Source organism: Hippopotamus amphibius, chromosome 17 (genome assembly GCF_030028045.1).
Source record: "Hippopotamus amphibius kiboko isolate mHipAmp2 chromosome 17, mHipAmp2.hap2, whole genome shotgun sequence".
NCBI classification, from domain to species: Eukaryota; Metazoa; Chordata; class Mammalia; order Artiodactyla; family Hippopotamidae; genus Hippopotamus; species Hippopotamus amphibius.
This window is the reverse complement of record NC_080202.1, coordinates 23,045,733-23,066,541: the sequence shown is the minus strand read 5'-3', so window position 1 is coordinate 23,066,541 and position 20,809 is coordinate 23,045,733. Positions and strand designations below refer to the sequence as shown.

General features: G+C 45.1%; 1 protein-coding gene and 1 pseudogene across 1 annotated transcript; both read right to left on the bottom strand.

Annotated features, from left to right (window-relative positions):
• Positions 1 to 689: 689 nt before the first annotated feature.
• Positions 690 to 8,873, bottom strand: CHCT1 (CHD1 helical C-terminal domain containing 1). The gene is made up of 6 exons (XM_057716931.1): positions 8,808 to 8,873; positions 7,537 to 7,638; positions 7,079 to 7,254; positions 6,540 to 6,639; positions 3,992 to 4,187; positions 690 to 940 (listed from the first exon to the last, which is right to left on the bottom strand). Exons 1-6 carry the CDS (start codon positions 8,856 to 8,858, stop codon positions 780 to 782), a joined length of 786 nt encoding a protein of 261 aa, XP_057572914.1. The 5' UTR covers positions 8,859 to 8,873; the 3' UTR covers positions 690 to 779.
• Positions 8,874 to 9,587: 714 nt separating this feature from the next.
• Positions 9,588 to 20,490, bottom strand: LOC130839556 (DNA-(apurinic or apyrimidinic site) endonuclease-like; annotated as a pseudogene).
• Between the last annotated feature and the right edge of the window lie 319 nt (positions 20,491 to 20,809).

Here is a 20,809-nt window from a genome sequence, read left to right as displayed (position 1 = left end):
TACAGCCTACTGATTCAGTTATACATATATATACATATTTTTCTTCAGATTCTCTTCCCTTGTAGGTTATTACATAATATTGAGTATAGTTCCTCGTTAAGATTGTTAATACGGTTTCTTCTTTGGTCTCCTGCCTCTACTCTTTCTCACTTCCATGCACTTTGCCTGATACCCAAGTCACACCAGCTCATTCCCCTGCCTGGCATCTCCCTTGTCATTGTCCCCCCCTAAGTTTCCTACAAGATCAAGGGCAGACGATTTACGCAGGCGCCAGACATCACTCTCTGACTGACCCCAGGCCCATCCCCACCTGCGCTCTCCCCTGGCAAACACACATCGGCACCTGTGTTACCCCTCTTGAGGCCTTTCCCAGGGACCCATATCACCCTGTTATAATGTCTATTTATGTGTGTCTCTCCTTCAGACTGCAATGGTCCTTGATACAGTGACCACCTCTTATTCATTTGTGTGTGTGTGTGTGTGTGTGTGTGTGTGTGTGTGTGTGTGTATGTGTGTGTGTAGGGGGGCAGTTGCCACTCAGAAGGTGGTTGGCAAATATTTTTTTAATTAAAAAAAAAAGACAGCTGATTCACTTTGGTGTACCTCAAAAGCTGATACAATAGTGTAAAGCAATTTATATTCCAATAAAGAGCTTAAAAAAAAAGAATAAATGATCATTAGCCAAGTCAAACTGTCTTAAGGATGTTTATTTCCTCGCCCCACTTATACATAATTCTGACCTGAGCATCCTTTTGATAAAGACAATTTATTCTTTCCCCTCATTGCCCCCCACCCCCAGATGCAGGTGCTCTGGGATCCAGGGTGAGCTGGCCCTCTGCCCCAGCTGGGTTTTCTTGTGGGCAGGTTTCTGGAGTTTCTGGGGCTTCCTTAATCCTCTTTCTCTTGAATTTTGGTTTTTCAGGAAGTTTCCTTAAAGAACCTGCAAAGGGGAAAGTCGGAGACAGTGCTGATGACATCACGAATAGTAAGAGAATCTCAGTCTGTAACATTTGTGGGGCGCGGAAGGGACCGAAAGGAAGAACAACAAAATCTTATCTTGTTTCTAACCTATGTCCCTTACTCTTTTCTCACAGAAACCCTATGGGGCAGGGAGATGGTATCACCCCAATTTACAGCTGAGGGATCTCACGCAGGCGCAGAGTAAGGAAATGGGCTGCTCAAAGCCTAAGCCAAGTTAGGGGTACAGTCAGGACCAGAGGTCTGGCCTCCAACTCTGATTCCTCCCCACTCCTCTCTCTCAGGTTTTACGACCCAGTTCCCAGTACTTTGCTGCTGGGTTGTCTACAAACACCATTGCCATCTTTTTCAAGAACTGACTCATGAACACAATGCCCAAGAAGCACCATGCAGGTCACTTTTAATTGCACGACAGACTCAGTGATTCAACCAGTCATGGTGGCTCCACTGGGTAATACGTGCTTTCTCACGTAACACAACGGGAAGAACACAACTTCAGCTCCAACGTATCCCAGCCCAAAATACGTGTAACAGGAATTCACCAAGATTCTTGACCTACAGTTCTTCTCCTAGATAGAGGAACAAGGTTCAAAGGTGCCGAACAGAAGCAACAAGAAAGGGCAGTGGTTGAGAATCTGCCTGCCATTGCAGGGGGACATGGGTTCAATCGCTGGTCTGGGAAGATCCCACATGCCGAGGAGTAACTAGGCCCACGCACCACAGCTACTGAGCCTGCGCTCCAGAGCCTGTGTGCCACAACTACCGAGCCCACACGCCTAGAGCCCATGCTCCGCAACGAAGAGCAGCCCCCGCTCGCCACAACTAGAGAGAAAACCTGTGCGGCAGCGACGAAGAATCAATGCAGCTCCCCACCCCACCCCCCAAAAATTAAATTAAACTTAAATAAATAAATAAAATACCTATGCACACACAGAAAAGAAAGGGAGGAAGAAAGAAAAAGAAATAGAAAGAAAGAAAGAAAGAAAGAAAGAGAAAGAAAGAAAGAAAGAAAGAGAAAGAAAGAAAGAAAGAAGAAAGAAAGAAAGAAAGAAAAAGAAAGAAAGAAAGAGAAAGAAAGAAAGAAAGAAAGAAAGAAAGAAAGAAAGAAAGAAAGAAAGAAAGAAAGAGGAACAGTCTACAGAAAAATAGCCTGATCTCTTCAACAGGTCAGGGTGTAAAAAAAAGGGGGGCGTTTTTAGGTTAAAAGAGACTTGAGACATAACCAGGTGAAATGCATGGTTTGGGAAACGAGTGCAAAAGGTATCTTTGACTACTGAGAAAATTTGAAAATGGCGTCTTTAATCCAACAATTAGACGAAATGAAGATGTTGACATGGAAGGTTTCTATAATTAACTGAAAAAAGCAAGTTAAAATCAAAATCGTGTATACAGCATGGTCGCGTTTTGGTTTAACACAGGTATTTATACGCATAAAAATCATCTGGAAAGTGGTAACTGTGGAGGACAATGTTGATGTTTATATTCGCTTATTTTTTTCCGACCTGTATTATCTAATTTTCCAGGATGTGCTTATGTTTGTAATAAAATGTTATTTTAGGAATTACATTTTCAAGCCCAACTTCTTAACCCACCACCCGAGGTTGTTACCCACTACCCTGTACCTCTCTCTCCCACGTGCTCAGCCATTCACCTCCGAGCCCAGCCTGTGTGTGCACTGCCCCTCACCTCTGCATCCACGTCCCTTCCCACCTCTTCCCCCTCACCCCTCCCTCCCTTTACTCCTTTCTTTAAAGGCTGTCCCAAACTTACCTCCTCCAGACCTACCCTTTGCCCTGTGCTCTGAGATTGCCCATTTGTGAAAGGGGGATATAAACGCCCAGCTCATCAGGATGCTGCAGGGGTCGGGGGAAATTAAGAGACGCAAAGCACCTGGTGCAGGGAGCCGTGGGTCCAAATGCCCAGACCTAACTGTCCACATCTGATTCATGGATGGCTTGGCCTAGATCATCTTAATGATGCACCTGCCTTCATTCGACTGTATGCTTTACGTCCTCAATTTAAACAGTAGGCACCAGGGCCATGGGCCCCCACAGAGCCCAGGCAGGGGTCTGGGTCTGGGCCTCGGTAGCTGCCTGACCCAGGCCCTCTGCACTTGACCTGTCCTCATGCCCGCCCTCCCACTAGGTCCAGCTGTGACTGGTGAAGAGGCCCTGAGGGCTGCCCCAGAAGCCTGGCCTTCAGAGGGACACCTGGATCCAGTTTAGGACCACGCTCTGCAGTCCTAGGCTACCCTGCTTGCCTTTATTTTCTCCCCCAGGAGCTAAGCAAGAACAGTTAAGTGTGGCCCCAGAAGCTAGTTCCAGAAGGATGAGAGGTAGGTGACGCAATCTCTCAACCTCAGTGCCTGGGAGGGACGTTCATAGTTTCCAAACTTGGCTGGGGCCCCTCTCACTGAAGAGTCTCTGTCCCCTAATCCCACAGCCTCTGTCCAGAGAGCCAGGCTGTGTGGCCACAGCAGAGGCCAAGACTGCTGGGAAGGCCGTTCCCAGGCCATCAGGAGGGACGGGCCTCTTCCCTGGGGGAATGAACCCCTCCCTCCGCCCACACCCTGCCCAACGCCGAAAGGGGGTGTCCTGCTTCTGCTTGGACACTTCCGGGTAGTCCCTGCTCTTGGCCGCTAGAAACATCTATGCTTCTGGTTGTATGGGAAAGTGCCTTTGTTTACACGTTAACTGAAAAAGGCGTTTCCTGAGACCTCCAGGTGGGGGCAGATGAGACAGAACAGGGAAGGAAACACACCTAAACGTTCATAGTCATGCCTCTGGGTGATGGGTGATTTTCCTCTCTTCTATTCTATCCTATCTGCATGTTTCAAACTTTCTATACGAGCATGCCTGAGGGGAGGGGGCGAAAAAGAGAAAAGGAAAAGTGGAGACGAGGAAGGAAAATGGACAGAAAGAGAAATGCAGGGCTGAAGATAAGATGGGGAGGAGGGAAGAGGACCGTGTCAGGTGCTCCAGGGAACACGTGGGCCCCTCCAGCCGGGCATTACCTCTCCTGCCGTGGTCCCCGGCTCTTGGATCCCCCAGCAGGGAGGCCTGGCGGCCCGGGGCCTGCATCTTGGACAGCCTCTCCTTCATGCCGCTGAGGTGGCTGTGCAGCCCCCAGGCAGTGCAGAGCTTGGGAAGACTGTCCTCCTGGTCGGCCAGCAGGGAGCTCACCGGGGTGTCCAAGGGGCAGAACGCCACCTGCAAGGGGGCCGCAGTGCTGAGAAGGGAGGGGCCCACGTACCAGAGACCCAGCCCTGCCCTTGTTAGGAAACTGCTGCAGCAGGGTTGCACCTCACACCTGTGGAGCCAGAAGGATGGAGGGAGGGCCAGCTCATATGCAGAAGGGGAATCGCTGAAACCATCCACACGTTCATGTTCAGAGGATGAAATAAAGACCCCGAAAGAGGATTTGGTTAAAGCTACATAGCTAGAGCAGTGGGCGGGGTAAGGTTAGAGCAGGGCTTTCCTTTGAACTGGATTATGTTTGAACCTGGCTCTTCCCTCCCACTGGCTATGTGGTTTGGGTCAAGTTCCTTCACCTCCCTACATCTGGCACCTTCATTTACACACTGTGGACAGTAATTCTAATTACCACCTAGGGATAATTTGAAGATGATACGAGGGAACAGAAAGTGCCTGGTATATAAACATTGTTAGCTATGATTATTCTTTTGGACCAGTGGTTCTCAAAGTGTGCTCTGTGAAATAGTCTAAGCTCACAGACCCCCTGAAAAGCGGGGTCCACTCAAAGTGCAAGAGAGAAATCAATGGATTCTAATGTAATCTAGTGTGAAAAGTTCATCGATACAAATCTGAAAAGGCTACATGTTGTATGCTTCCAACTATACATTCCAATTATACATTCCAGAAAAGGAAAAGCTATGGAGATGGTAAAAAGAGCAGTGGTTGCCTGGGGCCTGGGGGGATGTGGGGGAGTTGAAAAGGTGGAGCACTGGGGATTTTTAGGGCAATGAAACTGTTCTGTTTGCTACTGTAACAGTGGATACGTTGTTGTACATGTGTCAAAATTTCTATAGAATGTACAAAACACGGAGTGCATCCTAATGTAAACTATGGACATTATTTATTTACTTAATAGTTTATCAATACTGGCTCATCAAAGATACAAATGTACCTGTCTACTGCAAGATGCTAATAATGAGGAAAATAGGAAAGGGTAGATGGCAACTCTGTACTTTCAATTTTTCTGTAAACCTAAAACTGCTAAGAAAAAAAAAAAGGTCTATTTTAAAATGTTCAGTGAGGAAATTCCCTAGTGGTCCAGTGGTTGGGACTCTGCGCTTCCACTGCAGGGGGAACTGGTTCAATCCCTGGTGGGGGAACTAAGATCCCACAAGCCTCACAGTGTAGCCAAAAAAAAAAACCCTTAAAAAAAATAAAACATTGATATAGTTTCAGATTTCACATTGCTATTAAGTAACTGACACTTGCTGAATTTTGGTGTGGTATCAAAGAAAAATATCCACGTTTATCTGAAAACACTAATAACACACTCCTCTCTTTTCTGACTATGTATCAGTTTGAGGCTAGGTTTTCTTCATGTACTTCCAACAAATCATTATAAGAGATTGAGTAGAAGCAGATGTGAGAATCCAACTGTCTTCTGTTAAGCCAGACACTAAAGAGATTTGCAAAAATGTAAAGCAATGCCACTCCTCTCTCTAAATTTTTTGGTTTGGAAAATATAGGTATCTCTCATAAAAATTATGTTAACATATAACAGACTCCTTGTTTTTATTTTTACATGAATTAGTAAATACATATTTTGAATTATTTCTTTAGCTTTAATGTCTAGTAGGGCAAATATCAATAGATGTAATCTACATGAACACATGTTTTGGAGTTCCCAACGATTTCTAAAGGGGAGAAGCAACCTGAGATCAAAATATTTAAGAATCACTGTTTTTGGACAAAGCCTGCCCAGGAACTTTTTTTTTTTTTTAATTTTTTTTGACCACACCTGGTGACATGTGGGACCTTAGTTCCCTGACCAGGGAACAAACAACGCCCCTTGAATCGGAAGCATGGAGCCTTAACCACTGAACCACCAGGGAAGTCCCTGCCCAGGAACTTTGTCCTCTGTCCTCTGTCCTTTGCAGTAATCTCTAGAGCCTTCCCCAAGCTGGCTGTGCCTTTCTGCCTGGCTCAGTCATCCCCACCCATGGCTTCTTAGGGATGTCATTGCCCCTGCTCACATCAGTGGGTGGGTGTGGAGGGTGAATAAACACCTAGGACTTGAAGCTGAGTCTCTGCTCTCTTCAGCCCACTCTGTGCCCATCACAAGGGCAGTAGTCTTCCTCAGGCAGTGAGCGTGGAAAGGGCTGAGGGGTGCTGGTTGTATCAGAGGACCCTTCAGGGAATTCCCTGGTGGTCCAGTGTTTAGGATTCTAGGCTTTCACTGCAGGGGGCGCTGGTTCGATCCCTGGCTGAGGAACGAAGATCCCACATCCTGCCCTTCAGTTGCAGGCCTCTCCTCTCAATTCAAAAACACACCAACCAACCCTCAGCTGGGCCCGGGAGGAGCCTCACCAGGAACTTGGCTGTCTGGTTGTTCTTGGTATACTTGTAGAGCCTGCGAAGTTGCTTTGCCTCCAGTTCTGAGAACAGGGAGACAAATCGCCAGAGCATCCTGCAGGGGAGAAGCCCAAGTCCAAGGCTGAGGGGGGCGGGGCACAGCCCCCCCTCCCTCCAGCATTTTTCTGTGGCCAGGACCACCCAAGGTGAAATAGACCACATGCTGCCTACTTAATTTTGGTTGGGGGCATGGAGTGACGGGGATTTGCCAGAACTTGAATGCCCTGTGTTGGTGATGAGCCCTGCACACCATACAGTTATTCAATCAGAGGTCATTCTCCCTGGGGTCAGGAGAGGTCTTTGTCCACTCAGAGCTGCCCTGAGTCACTAGAAGACCCTGTTCTCTCCATCCCCCTTCACCAGGCTCACTCCAGGATCCTGACTCTTTCACACTAAGATGAAGGACTAGGAGATTTTCACTAAGGTGTGACCTTGGTTCTAGAGGGATTGGCCCAGGAGTGAGTGTAGTGGTAAGGCTAAGGAGGCTGCCCTACTTCTTCCAGTGCTTGATTTCCCAGGCTCGGCAGTAGTGCTGCAGAAAGGTGTTGATGTGGTCCCCTAGGACCAACAGGCTCTGCCTCATGTACTTTAGCTTCTTCTTCTGGGGAAGGTCCCTGGGCAGGTGCAGCTTTCGCAGGAACTTCTTCAGTGGCCTTAGATATTCTTTACACTGAGGAGGCAACAGGTGAAGTGAGGGACCATAGGAGAAAAGAAGAGGCAGCTGGGCAGCCCCAAGTAGCCACCAGCTTGGCCCAGCTGCAGCCCTTATGGCCCAGGAAGGGTTACCTGTGTTAAGTGAGGAGGTTCCCATCAACCTCTTACCCAACTTCCTTCCCCAACAGTGTGTCAAGCGGGGCCATGAACTATGGGCCTGAGGCCTGCCAATTTCTGACCCAGGTCTCCTGACGTGTGAGGAACAGGGGACAGGGTCCCGGGCTAGCCTCTTACTCACAATTTTGAAGGTGTCCTGGCCCAGGCCCTTGGCATGGCACACAAGTGAGCCTCTGGTGGGCATGGCACTAGTGCTCCTCTCTAAGCAGGATGCATCTGTCCCCTGGGAGGAGGCAGGGCAGGAGTCAGCTGGGTGGCTTGGGCTACTGCTCCTGAGGGGGAGTGCTGGGCAAATACTGGTCCAGAGGCCAGCCAAAGCCCTTCTCCATTTTCCCAATGACCTCCTCCTTGACCCAGCACTCAGGCCAGTGAGCCCTGGGCAAAGGAACCCGTCTCTGAGAATCCCTGCTTAGAAAATCTAGAACGCCCGACCCATTTCTTTTATAATAATTACAGCACTGTATGCTAGCTAACCTTGCAAAGCACTCAATAAACATTAACTTGCTTTATTCTCCCACAGATTCTGGGAGGCTAGAAATCATCATTCCTGGTTACAGATGAGAACGCTAAGGGCACCAAGATGTTTAAATAGCTCCTTTGGGGAATGATCAGGGAGTCATTTACTCATTCATTCTGCAAACACTTACTGAGGGCCTAAACCCTAGACCTGCCTCTTTGTACCCCTAGCCTTAGCATCCTGCCCTGCTATATGGGCACTCAGGAAAGTGGGTGACGGTGATGGCAATGATGAGAAGGAACTTTCTGACAGTAAGCTGGGGCCAAAAAAGCCAAAAATTAATAACAATGAAGTGCCTGTGGAATAATACTTGAAGTCAGAGTGCAGGTTTAGATTGACACGGGATTTACACCTGATCTTGCATGTGCCTCTCAGAAAACTGAGCATTAATTCCTGCCTGCGTTCAGGAGGCACAAGGAAGAGCCAGGCCCAGACCACTCTGAAGGGAGAGACCAGGGAAAGGGAGGGAGAAAGATGGAGAGGGAACAGGACACAGGCTCCGCCAGACCCCATAGAGAGGGGACTCTGGCTGATCAATTCCATAAACACACCACACAAACCACGCAACCACACACACAACCCGTAACACACGTGTGGTGTACACACACACACACACACAGGCCTGTGAGTCTTCATAACCAACAATCATCTTGCCAGGAATCTTCCCATCATCTCGCCACGTATGTATGTCTTTGATAAACACCTATCTGAATAAGTTAACCTTCTCTTGCTCTTTCAGTCTCTTGCCAACTCGTGTACCTCACCATTTTTTCTTTCTTCTCTGCTTCCGTGAATTTCATATTCTCTGCCTTCCCAAACCAGCCCCTCCAGGGCCCTCCTTTCCTCCCTGCCTCACATCCCCAGCCCCACTTCACCTTCTCTAGTGGCTTGTCCCCTTCACCCCCCTGCCCTTCTGAGGCTTCCATCTCAACAGGTGCGCTGATGGGCTCCTGAGGTGGCACTCCTCACATCCCCTCTGGCTTCTGACCTACTGCTTCTGGGACCTGAGTGTTTCAGGGAGTGGGCAGGTTGGCACTCAGAACTCGGAGCAAAACCATGGCAACTGCCAACACAGAGCCCAGCGCCCCTCCCCCCCGCGTGGTTCCTCCGTTCCTCGGTTCCTGGTTCCTCGGGGTGACCAGCAGCAGCTCTCCTGCAACTAGGACTGGCCTAGGGAGGTGAGCAGGTTGTGCCACGCAGACCCCCGACTTTGCCAGGGCTCACGGCTGGCCAGGAGGGGCCAAGAGAACGGTCCCTTCTCCCGAGAGAACTGTCAGATGCTGTCGATTTTGAAGCCGGGTAAGGCTTTTGAAGTAATTTTCCTGCGTGTGTACCGTTCATGCCCCCTCAGTTACAGCGTGGGCTCCCCAAGAGTGAAGACCAGGTTTTGTAACATCCCTTTCCGGATTAGGGACAATGGGCTAGAGGGTGCAGGGAGAATGGAACACTGTACATCTCTCCCGGAATAGATCTTCTCTTCCATCTCCCGTAATCTCCAGGAAGGGAAGGAGCCCACTGTGTTGAGTGGTGGGTGGGTGGTGGTGGTGTTTCTAGAGGGGTGTACAGAAATACTAGCCACCATGTATTATCTCAGTTAACCGTCACAACAGTCTTCCCCGGGGTAGGTCCCGGTAGTGATCCCGATTCATAAAAAACTAGCCAAGACTCCCGGAGGTCGGGTAACTTGCCTTGGGTCCGCCGCCAGTAGGTGGGGCGTAGGGGTTTGGGTCTGATTCCGACAGCCCTGACTTTTCCCTCGCGCGTCGCCCTCGGGGGATCAGAGGTCGCGGGGCGTAAAGGCGGCGGGCTTGGCCCGGAGGTCCTCGGAGGCGCTCGGGGTCCCGGGTGCAAGCCACCCCCTCGCCCCCGACGCGGCCCCGGCGCCCGCTCGCGTCCTCCATCAGCGCGCACGGCGGGTCCGGGCGCCGGTAGGACCCTGCAGCCTCCGTTCCCTCACCTAACCCGCATCTTCTTCCTTGGATGGCTGAACTCCCGCTCCCGGCCCTGGCCTTCCTGTCCTCTGGGCCCGGGTCCCGTTTTCCCCACCCCGTTTGGTCCTCTTCCTCCCCGGCCTTGGCGGGCGCTGCCGCACGGGCCTCCCGGGTCTCCCTCTCGCCATCTGGCCGCAGAAGCCGCGTGCGTGTGGCAGGGACATTTAGCTCTTGACGTTCCTGGGGACAAGGTGGCTTTGCCTCCAAACTGGAAGGTCTGTTCTCTGAGCACTAATTCAAGGTTATTTTGCGGCTGTTAAGAAGGATAATTACACTGGTAAGCGTGAAGGGAAAGCAGCTGTGTTACACACTTCTGTTGGGAGTGATAATTAGTAAAAAAAAAAAAAAAAAAAAAAAAGTAATGCAAAATGTTAAATATGCATTCCCTTTGACCCACAAATTCTACTTCTAGGAATTAGCCCTAAGAAGAGAGGATGTAGGTATGAGGACTGTTACAGTGATGACAATGTGGAAACAACTGAAGTGTCATCAATAGAAAAGGGTGAATAAAGTGTGGCACACCAATACTTAAAAATGCTACTCTAATATTAAGGCGAAAATTCATTGAAAAAATACTTTACTACTAAAGTACTACTAATTATTAAAATACTACCCTATGCAAACTAAGTTTATATGGATAAACAGTTTTACATTTAAAATGATTTACATTAATAATAAACTTTATGAATTAAAATTTGAAAATTTTAAATTACTGCTCTATGTCTATATTTAATGACATGGAAAACAGGAATTGAAGCAGCATGTACGGTATGATCCCATTTATTTTATTTTTTTAAGAACTTTTATTGAGATATAATTGACATACAATAAACTGCATATATTTAATTTTTTCTTATTAGTAATGTATATACGGCGATCCCAATCTCCCAATTCATCCCACCTCAACCCCCCCATTTGTTTTAAAATTTACTTTATTGAAGTATAGTTGATTTACAATGTGTTAATTTCTACTGTACAGCAAAGTGATTCAGTTATACATATATATGCATTCTTTTTTATATTCTTTTCCATTATGGTTTATCATGAGATATTGAATATAGTTCCCTGTGCTATACAGTAGAACCTTGTTGTTTATCCGTTCTCTATGTAATAGTTTGCATCTGCTAATCCCAAACCCCCAATCCATTCCTCTCCCGCACTCCCTCACCTTTGGCAACCACAAGTCTGTTCTCTATGTTTGTGAGTCTGTTTCTGTTTCATAGATAAGTTCATTTGTGTCATATTTTAGGTTCCACATATAAGTAATATCGTATGGTATTTACCTTTCTCTTTTTGACTTACTTCACTTAGTATGATAATCTCTAGGTCCCTCCATGTTGCTGCAAATTGGCATTATTTTGTTCTTTTTTATGGCTGAGTAGTATTCCATTGTACATATGTACCACATCTTCTTTATCCATTCATCTGTAGGACATTTAGGTTGTTTCTGTGTCTTGGCTATGGTGAATAGTGCTGCTATGAACATAGGGGTGCATGTATCTTTTTGAATTATAGTTTTCTTTGGATATATGCCCAGGAGTGGAATTGCTGAATCGTAGGGCAACTCTACTTTTAGTTTTTTGAGGAAACTCTATACTGTTTACCATTTATACCAATTCACTTCCCCACAAACAGTGTAGGAGGGTTCCCTTTTCACCACACCCTCTCCAGCATTTGTTATTTGTAGATTTTTTTAATAATGGCTATTCTGAGCAGTGTGAAGTGGTACCTCACTGTGGTTTTGATTTGCATTTCTCTAGTAATTAGTCATGTTGAGTATCTATCTTTTCAGTGCCTGTTGGCCATTTGTATGTCTTCTCTGGAGAAATGTCTATTTAGGTCTTCTGCCCATTTTTTGATTGGGTTGTTTGTTATTTTGTTGTGAGTTGTATGAGCTATTTGTGTATTTTGGAAATTAGGCCCTTGTTGGTCACATCATTTGCAAATATTTTCTTCCATTCCATAGGCTGTCTTTTTGTTTTGTTCATGGTTTCCTTTGCTGTGCAAAAGCTTGTAAGTTTGGTTAGGTCCCATTCGTTTGTTTATTTATTTAAATATTTTATTTATTTATTTGGTTGTTCTGCATCTTAGTTGCAGCCAGCAGGCTCCTTTGTTGTGGCTTGCCAACTCCTTAGTTGTGGCATGTGAACTCTTAGTTGCGGCATGCATGTGGGATCTAGTTCCCTGACCAGGGATCAAACCTGGGCCCCCTGCATTGGGAGCTCAGAGTCCTAACCACTACACCACTGGGTAACTCCCCCATTTGTTTATTTTTGCTTTTATTCCTATTGCCTTGGAAGACTGACCTAAGAAAACATTGGTATGATTTATGTCAGAGAATGTTTGGCCTATGTTCTCTTCTAGGAGTTTTATGGTGTCATATCTTATATTTAAGTCTTTAAGCCATGTTGAGTTTATTTTTGTGTATGGTATGCGGGAGTGTTCTAACTTTATTGATTTACACGTGGCTGTCCAACTTTCCCAACACCACTTGCTGAAGAGACTGTCTTTTTTCCATTGTATATTCTTGCCTCCTTTGTTGAAGATTAATTGACCATAGGTGTGTGGGTTTATTTCTGGGCTGTCTATTCTGTCCCATTGATCCATATATCTGTTTTTGTGCCAATACCATGCCATTTTGATTACTGTAGCTTTGTAGTATTGTCTGAAGTCTGGGAGGGTTATGCCTCCTGCTTTGTTCTTTTTCCTCAGGATTGCTTTGGCAATTCTGGGTCTTTTATGGTTTCATTTAATTTTAGGATTATTTTTTCTAGTTCTGTGAAAAATGTCATGGGTAATTTGATAGGGTGGTACGATCCCATTTTTGTATGTATTTATATACACATAGAAAAAAGTTTTGAAGGATACTTCAAAATATTGAGGGTGATTTTTCACTTTCTTTGCATATTGGCTGCATTTTTAAAAATAATGAATATGTTTTAGATTTACACTCAGAAAGAAAGGAGAGCTGTGTCTGTTTTTACAAGTTACTCATAAGGAACAAATAACATCATTAAAAATATAATGCTAAGTTTAAAAACAGAACACAAAAGAATGTTACTCATACTTAGGCAAGTGGACATGAGTATGGACCAAGACTGGAAGAAAACACAGAAAAAAAAAAAAGAAGAAGAAACAAAGAATATGTGTACATTTATTCCTCCCCCAGCCCCAAACAATATGTAAAATTCAGAAGGGGGACGTAAGTATCAGAACTCCAAAGCTCATCTGTCTCTGCCTGCTCCTTGACCCCACTCCACCCCTTCTTTTCTTCTTTTCTCCACCCAGAGCCTCCAGCAAAGAGGTTAGACTCTGGATGTCTGCCCTATTCCCATAATGGTTTTATTATAAACCATAGGAAGTAGCCTGAAGAGACGATTAAATCTAACAGCTGCCAGAAATAATGGCTCAATGCTCAACATTAACTAAGACAAAAGGAAAATCCATTGCCTTTGGGAGACACTCTTCAAAATCCAATTGGTCAGCATAAAATGACTCTAAAGGGAAAGACAACTCTTTCAACAGCATCATTCCTCCAATATTTAATTTAAAAAAAAAGTCCTCTGTGCCACATACTTTAGGCAGGAGGGGATGGGGTTAGAGAGGGTAGAGATGGGGGTGTTAATTTGTCCACCCTCCACTCTCTGAAGGCTGGCATGTTCCTTGATGGTAGAGACCAGTTTCATAATCATCATATGTCACCCCCTGTTGTTACCTGAAAACTGGGTTCACCTCTTGGTGGGTGTTGAGCCAAAAGACACAACCAAACTGAAGATGAGGAGAAGGAAGGATTTATTACTTGCAGCAAGGAAGGAGAACACTGGGGATCTCTTCCAAAGCAGTGTCTTTCCAACAGCAAAATTGGGGAAGTTTTAAGCTAAGGGTACATGCATATTCATGAAGGGGCTTGAGCAGAGGATTCAGCATAGAATTGGGGCGAAGAATGACAAGAGTCCAAGCTCTCGTTGATTGACATCATGGGGGTCAGAAAAGGTCATCATCATCATTCCAACCTCCACCTGGGTAGGGGCCTTGGATCCTGCAGAACTCAAAGATAATCAGATTTTTATGTGTATCCTTTGAGGAGGAACTAGGACTCCGTTTTATCACTGAATGGTTGTTTCTTGACTGCTTTTCTTTTGTTCCTGCCTTCCCTCACTTTCCTTAAGATCATTAATTACTGAGATCTGTTCAGGGGCAAGCATTGCAGCCAGCCTTAGGCCAAACTGGCTTCTTTTATGTCAAGAAAGCCATGACTGGTTCTTTTTCTCTGGGGACCCCCTACTCTATCTGCTTATACTATCCGCCAGTGCACATGGTAGAGCTCACAAAATTCTATGCTCTGAATTCAGTGGACATAAAAAATAACTTGAGCATCTACTGTCTACACCTCCTCTCATAGACTTGAAGATTTTCCCATCTCTCTCTCTTTCTGGGTTAAACAATGACTCAGAGACTTTTTATTCCCCAAAAGAACGCTGCTCTATTCCTCTCCTTGATAAGAACCCCCAGGGTGTTTTAGCATTGCCAGAAGAAGCCTCTTGATCTTACTTTGAATTATCCAATTATCCAAATAGAATTATATCAAGACTTCAAGAAAAAGAGGGTCATTCAAATTCCTGTCATAGCTGGAGTGCTGGATCTGCAGGGCTTGAGACAGTTCCCAGTTGAGGGCCAAGGCATCCTTACTCCAAGGCTACCAGGGTCTGAATCACTACCTAAGACACAGTCTCTCTCTTTTTTTTTTTTTTTTAATTTTTATTGAAGTATAGTTGATTTATAATGTTGTGTTAGTTTCAGTTGTACAGCAAAGTGATTCAGTTATACATATGTATGTAAATATATATATTCTTTTTCTACATTCTCTTCCATTATAGGTTATTACAAGATATTGAGTATAGTTCCCTGTGCTATACAGTAGGTCCTTGTTGGTTATCTATTTTATATATACTAGTGTGTATATTTTAATCCCCAGAAGAGTCTCTTAACATGGGTCCACTGACAGGCCTGAGGGAGTCAAGAAGCCCTTTTGAACTCTAACTAGCAAGTTGTATTTGGGGACCCACAGCCTTCATCGATCAATCAGAGAAGTCTGTAGCCCCCAGAAAGTTAGGAACCAATGATCTAAGAGGTCTAACCTAAGGGTGTGGACCTTCTCCTTAGGCATAGTTTTTCAGATGGGTCTTTAAATCTGAGCTCATTGAAGCACTCAGAGACACAGAAATGCCAGAAACACAGCTAGTCTGGAGAGGAACAGGATGGAGGAAGAAGGCAAGGTGGGTTTAGGCCTTACTAACCATGTTCCAGACCCAACCCAAGGAACCAAAAACTAAGCAGAAGGCCAGTAAGGTCCTTGACCACATCCAGTAAAGCTGAAGCAGTATGTCCCCTGCCAGGGGCCTACATCCGGCCCTTACCAGTGGGAAGGAAGTGTCTCTTGCACTGATACTAGGGTGAAAGCCCTGATATTTACTGTAGATTTCCATTTAATGGAGCTCTGGATTAATTTCCCTTTTTTTTTCTTTTTGATAACAATGTTTTAATTTGGGCTCCATGAGCTCTAAAAATATCTTGTCAGGGTATCAAAATAACACCGCAGAATGGCATCCTCAGAACTTCAGAGCATGTTTCTAAACAGTCAAACAATATGCAAGCTTCTGCGATCATGTCAGATTGATGGGCCTGATGATTTCCACTTGGCTCTCTCTGGAAGGTGTTCTTTCCTAGGATGGGAGTCAGGGAGATGAGCAGGAGAGAGCTGTGTAATCAATGCATATTAGAGCTGGGAAAGATTTTTGGAGAGGAAAAAAATGCCACCCCCAAATTTTCAGCAAGTTCTCCCCAAAGGACTTACTCCCACTTCCTCTTTTCCAGGGCACTATATTTGTACCACCTGCCTTCAGGCCTAGATTTGGTGGTACTGGAGGCTCATAACAGGTTTTCCAGACTGAGACAAATTCTGAGGAGTAAAGTCACTTCACCTCCGAGCTTCAGAATCAGAATCTCCCATGAGGGCCTGGGAATCAATATTTTAATAGATGTCCCAGGCAATTCTTCTCATCAGGCACATTTGGAGATGCTGGAGTTGAATCCCCAATTGGCCCTTGTTGGGTCCAATTTACTAAATAATGGACTCTCTAGCGTTGTGCTAGAGCTAGCTCTGACGGGCTCTAACAGGCTCACCAGAGCTGATAGGTAAATTTTCAGGGATTTTGCCAGCTGTTTGTTAAATACAGATGTTAAATAATATTGAAAACGGGGACTGAAACATACTTGTACACTGATGTTCATAGCAGCATTACTATCAATAGCTAAAGGGTGGAAATAACCCGAGTGTCCATCAACAGATGAACGGATAAACAAAATGTGGTATGTACATACAGTAGGATTTTATTCAGCCATAAAAAGGAATGAAAACAAATTTTAATTTTATTGAAGTATAATTGATTTACAATGTTGTGTTAATTTCTGCTGTACAGCAAAGTGATTCAGTTATACATATATATTTTTTAATTTATTTTTTTATTGAAGTATAGTTGATTTACAATGTTGTGCCAGTCTCTGCTGTATAGCGAAGTGATTCAGTTATACACATATACACATTCTTCTTTTATATTCTTTTCCATTATGGTTTAACCCAGGAGATTGGATATAGTTCCCTATGCTATACAGTAGGACCTTGTTGTTTATCCATTCTATATATAAAATAGTTTGCATCTGCTAATCCCAAACTCCCAATCCTTTCTTCCCCCTTGGCAACCACAAGTCTGTTCTCCATATCTGTAAGTTTGTTTTTTTCTTAGCTTTGTTCATTTGTGTCATATTTTAGATTCCACACATAAGTGATATCATATGGTATTTGTCTTTCTGACTTACTTTGCTTAGTGATAATCTCTAGGTCTATCCATGTTGCTGCAAATGGCACTATTTTATAAGTAACGAAATTTTTATACTTGCTACAATATGGATGAACCTTGAAAACATTATGCTAAGTGACAGAAGCCAGATACAAAAGAACAAATATTATATGATTCCACTTATATTAAAAAGACAGAAAGTAAAATAAAAGTTACCAGCATGTGGGAGAAAAAAGGAATAGTTACAGTTTCTGTTGAGGATGATGGAAAAGTTTATTGTTGAAAATAGATAATGGTGATAGCTATACAATATTGTGAATATACTTAATGCCACTGAATTTACACTTAAAAATGGTTAAAATGGTAAATTTTAAATAACGTTTATTTTGTGTAATGTAGACTTTACCACAATAAAAAAGTTAGGGACTTCCCTGTGGCACAGTGGTTAAGAATCTGCCCACCAATGCAGGGGACACGGGTTTGAGCCCTGATCTGGGAAGATCCCACATGCCGCAGAGCAACTAAGCCCTTGGACCATAACTACTGAGCCTGTGCTCTAAAGCCCGTGAGCCACAACTACTGAACCTGAGTGCCACAGCTACAGAACCCCACATGCCTAGAGCCCGTGCTCCGCAACAAGAGAAGCCACCGGAATGAGAAGACTGCACACCACAACGAAGAGTAGCCCCTGCTCTCTGCAACTAGAGAAAGCCCGTGCACAGTAACAAAGACCCAACACAGCCAATAAAAATAAATAAATTAAAAAATAAAAAAAAATAAATAAATAAACCAATAAGTTAATCCTGGGACTTCCTTGGCAGTCCAGTGGTTAAGACTTTGCGCCTCCAGTGCAGGGGGTGCAGGTTTGATCCCTGGTTGGGGAACTAAGATCCCACATGCCATGCAGCACAGCACCCCCCGTCCAAAAAAAAAGTTAATTCTATAAAAATAAAATTATCAACTTACACTTTAATAAATTTTATTGGAAACAAAATTATACTCAAAACTCAGCACTTCTTGATTAGTTTTTCTCCATTTTACAATGATCTTTGCCTGGGAGGTTTTTATGTCATTATGTATGTTTGGTGGAGATACTGTATCACAGTATGCTGCTAAGCATCTCTTCTCATCTCCGAATTCAGTGACGTCATACTGCAGTAGGCGTATTTACACAGCAGAAACCAAAAACACTACAAAACAGAGTCTTCTCCCCACCAAACTGCTTGTTAAGCATTTACCGGCACACCACCGTCTCTAAACCATAATTTCCTCAGTGGTCAAAAGGGGATAACAAAGCCTACCTTACAGAGTTTCTCTGAAGATTAAATAAAGATAGTTCTCTCTGTGAGGTGAGGGATGTTTAACTAAACTTACTGGGGTGATCGTTTTGCAATATATACATATATCAAACCATTATGTTGCATACATTAATACAATGTTAGAGGTCAATAAAAACAATAGAACGAACAAAAAAAGATTGTTCAGGTAAAGGGGCCCATATGCATGCCTGCTGCACAGGAAGTGCTTGGCTGGCATCCCTTTCTCTAGAGATCATAACTCTGGAGGCAGAACGCAATACCTGCAGGCAAGAAGCCTTATCACCAAAAAGAGATAGCTAAACTGATTTGAAAGCGAAAAGGAGAATTTCGCCTTTGTTTTTATTTTTGATCTAGAAAAGAATGCCAGGGGAATTCCCTAGTGGTCCAGTGGTTAGGACTCCACACTTCTACTACCATGGCCAGGGTTCAATCCCTGGTCAGGGAACTAAGATGTCACAAGCTGCGGTGCAGCAATCAATCAATCAATCAATCAATCAATCAATCAATGCATGCCAGGAGGGAGAGGAAGAAAGAGGAGACACTGCAGAGAGAGAAGCCAGCACAACAGATGATGAGAAACTGCCTCACTGTGGGGTGAGTTGGAAGTAGGGTTGAATGGAGACTATACTTCCAATAAGACATCCCTGAGAAAGGGTGGCCAAAGGGATTAATATGAATTGTATTCATTGACTGTAAGGTACAAGATGCAACCCATCACTAAAACCCTTCGTGTCTGCTCTATTCTTTTAACAGCCTCAGATTTGTGTTTCTTTTTCTTTTTTGAAACTATGGCTCTTTATTTTCACATGGACAGTTCAAAGGAAGTCATCAGTAGCTTTTGTTTAATGTAAAAAAAGAAGGACCCCCCTCCCCCCCCCCAAAAAAATCCTTGAGAACTTGTCTGTTTCTAGAAGCTTGGTTAAAGGATTCATAGTTTAGAAGGAAAATACAGTGCAGATTTCTCTAGAGAGCAGGGTTTTTTTAAATTAATTAATTAATTAATTAATTTTATTGGCTGTGTTGGGTCTTTTTTTGCTGTGCGCGGGCTTTCTTTTAGTTGCAGTGAGTGGGGCTACTCTTCGTTGTGGTGCGCGGGCTCCTCATTGCTGTGGCTTCTCTTGCTGTGGAGCACGGGCTCTAGGCACGTGGGCTTCAGTAGTTGCAGCACAGGGGCTCAATAGCTGTGGCTCACGGGCTCTAAAACACAGGCTCAGTCGTTGTGGCGCACGGGCTTCGTTGCTCCACGGCATGTGGGATCTTCCTGGAGCAGGGATCGAACCCGTGTCCCCTGCATTAGCAGGCGGATTCTTAACGACTGCACCACCTAGGAAGCCCTAGAGAGCAGTTTTGAAAGAAGTTTGGGGGTAAGAAGTTTAAAGCTAGTTTGGCGGGCTTGTTTCCCAGGCTCAAAGTGATTTGGGGGAGGTGTCCCAGTGCTAGGTACAGGGTGATGGGACAGTGGTCACTGCCCAGAGCCTTGGAACGGATCTTGCTGTCACACAAAGCAGGCAACAGAGAGTGAGACAACAAAAAATAATCAAGGCATCAACCAACATTTTTGGATCGTGCATTCATCACGTATGTCCAATAAGTGTAGGCATAGGCCGTGTTGGGGTAGAGGTGCCGTAAACGGTCCGTGGGCGGCACAGCCTGCAGCAGTTCCTCAAAGCCCGGATGCTCTTGTGGCGTGAAGCCAGCATCCTTTCTGTTTCCCTTTGGGTTGCGAAGGTCAATTTCCTCATGAGCTACACGGAGGTCCCCACATAGCACAAGGGGCTTGAGGGAAGCCAGACCTTTCAGGAATTTGCAAAAGGCTTCATCCCAGCATTGCTGGTGCTGCAGGCCCACCAGACCTTGGCCTGCATTAGGCACATACACGGACTGTCATCAGCACAGATGCATCACATTCAGCCCCAGTCACTCGTCCTTCCTGATCACGTTCCTCCTCACCCGTGCCAGAGGAAACTTTGAGTGGGCACTGGCGGGAGAGTAGGCCCACCCCACTGTATCCTTCCTTATCTGAAGGAGCTGACCAGTGCGAATGGGATAATCCAGACAGCTCTTGAAGTTCAGCTGGTAGTTTGTTCTCTGAACATTTGGTCTCTTGGAGGCACGGGATACCTGGGGCTTCTTCCTTTACCCAGCTTAAACCTTTCTTCTTAATCCAGGCTTGAAGGCCATCCACATTCCAGGAGCAGTTCTGGAGTGTGGCTGATTTGCCACTGGGTGAGGTTTTCTGATCTGGAGGATCCTCATACAGGACCGCCACCTCTTCTGCTGCCTCTTTTTCGCGTTTTCTTTCGCTCCCGCCTTACTCTTCTTGGCTTCCGGCTCAATCTTGGGCTCTTCCCCGTCTTCTGCCACTGCTGCCTTTTTCCCATGTTTCAGCATCACTGTAACGAACGTCTTTCTGCACCAGTTCTATGTTGTCCACCGAAGCAGTATTTTTATCGTGTTGCCTGCTTGGGTCCCAGTCTGGCTCCTCCTTCAGATTTGTGTTTCTTTGGGAATGAGATGAATCAAAAAAGAAGCTAGGTGCTCTCTCTCTCTCTCTCTCTCTCTCTCTTCCCCTCTCCATGTGTGCTCAGAGGAAAGCACATGTGAGGACAAAGCAGCTGTCTGCAAACCAGGAAGAGAGCTCTCACCCAAAAGTGAACCTCACCAGACCTTGTTCTGGGACTTCCAGCCTCTAAAATTTGGTGAATAATCC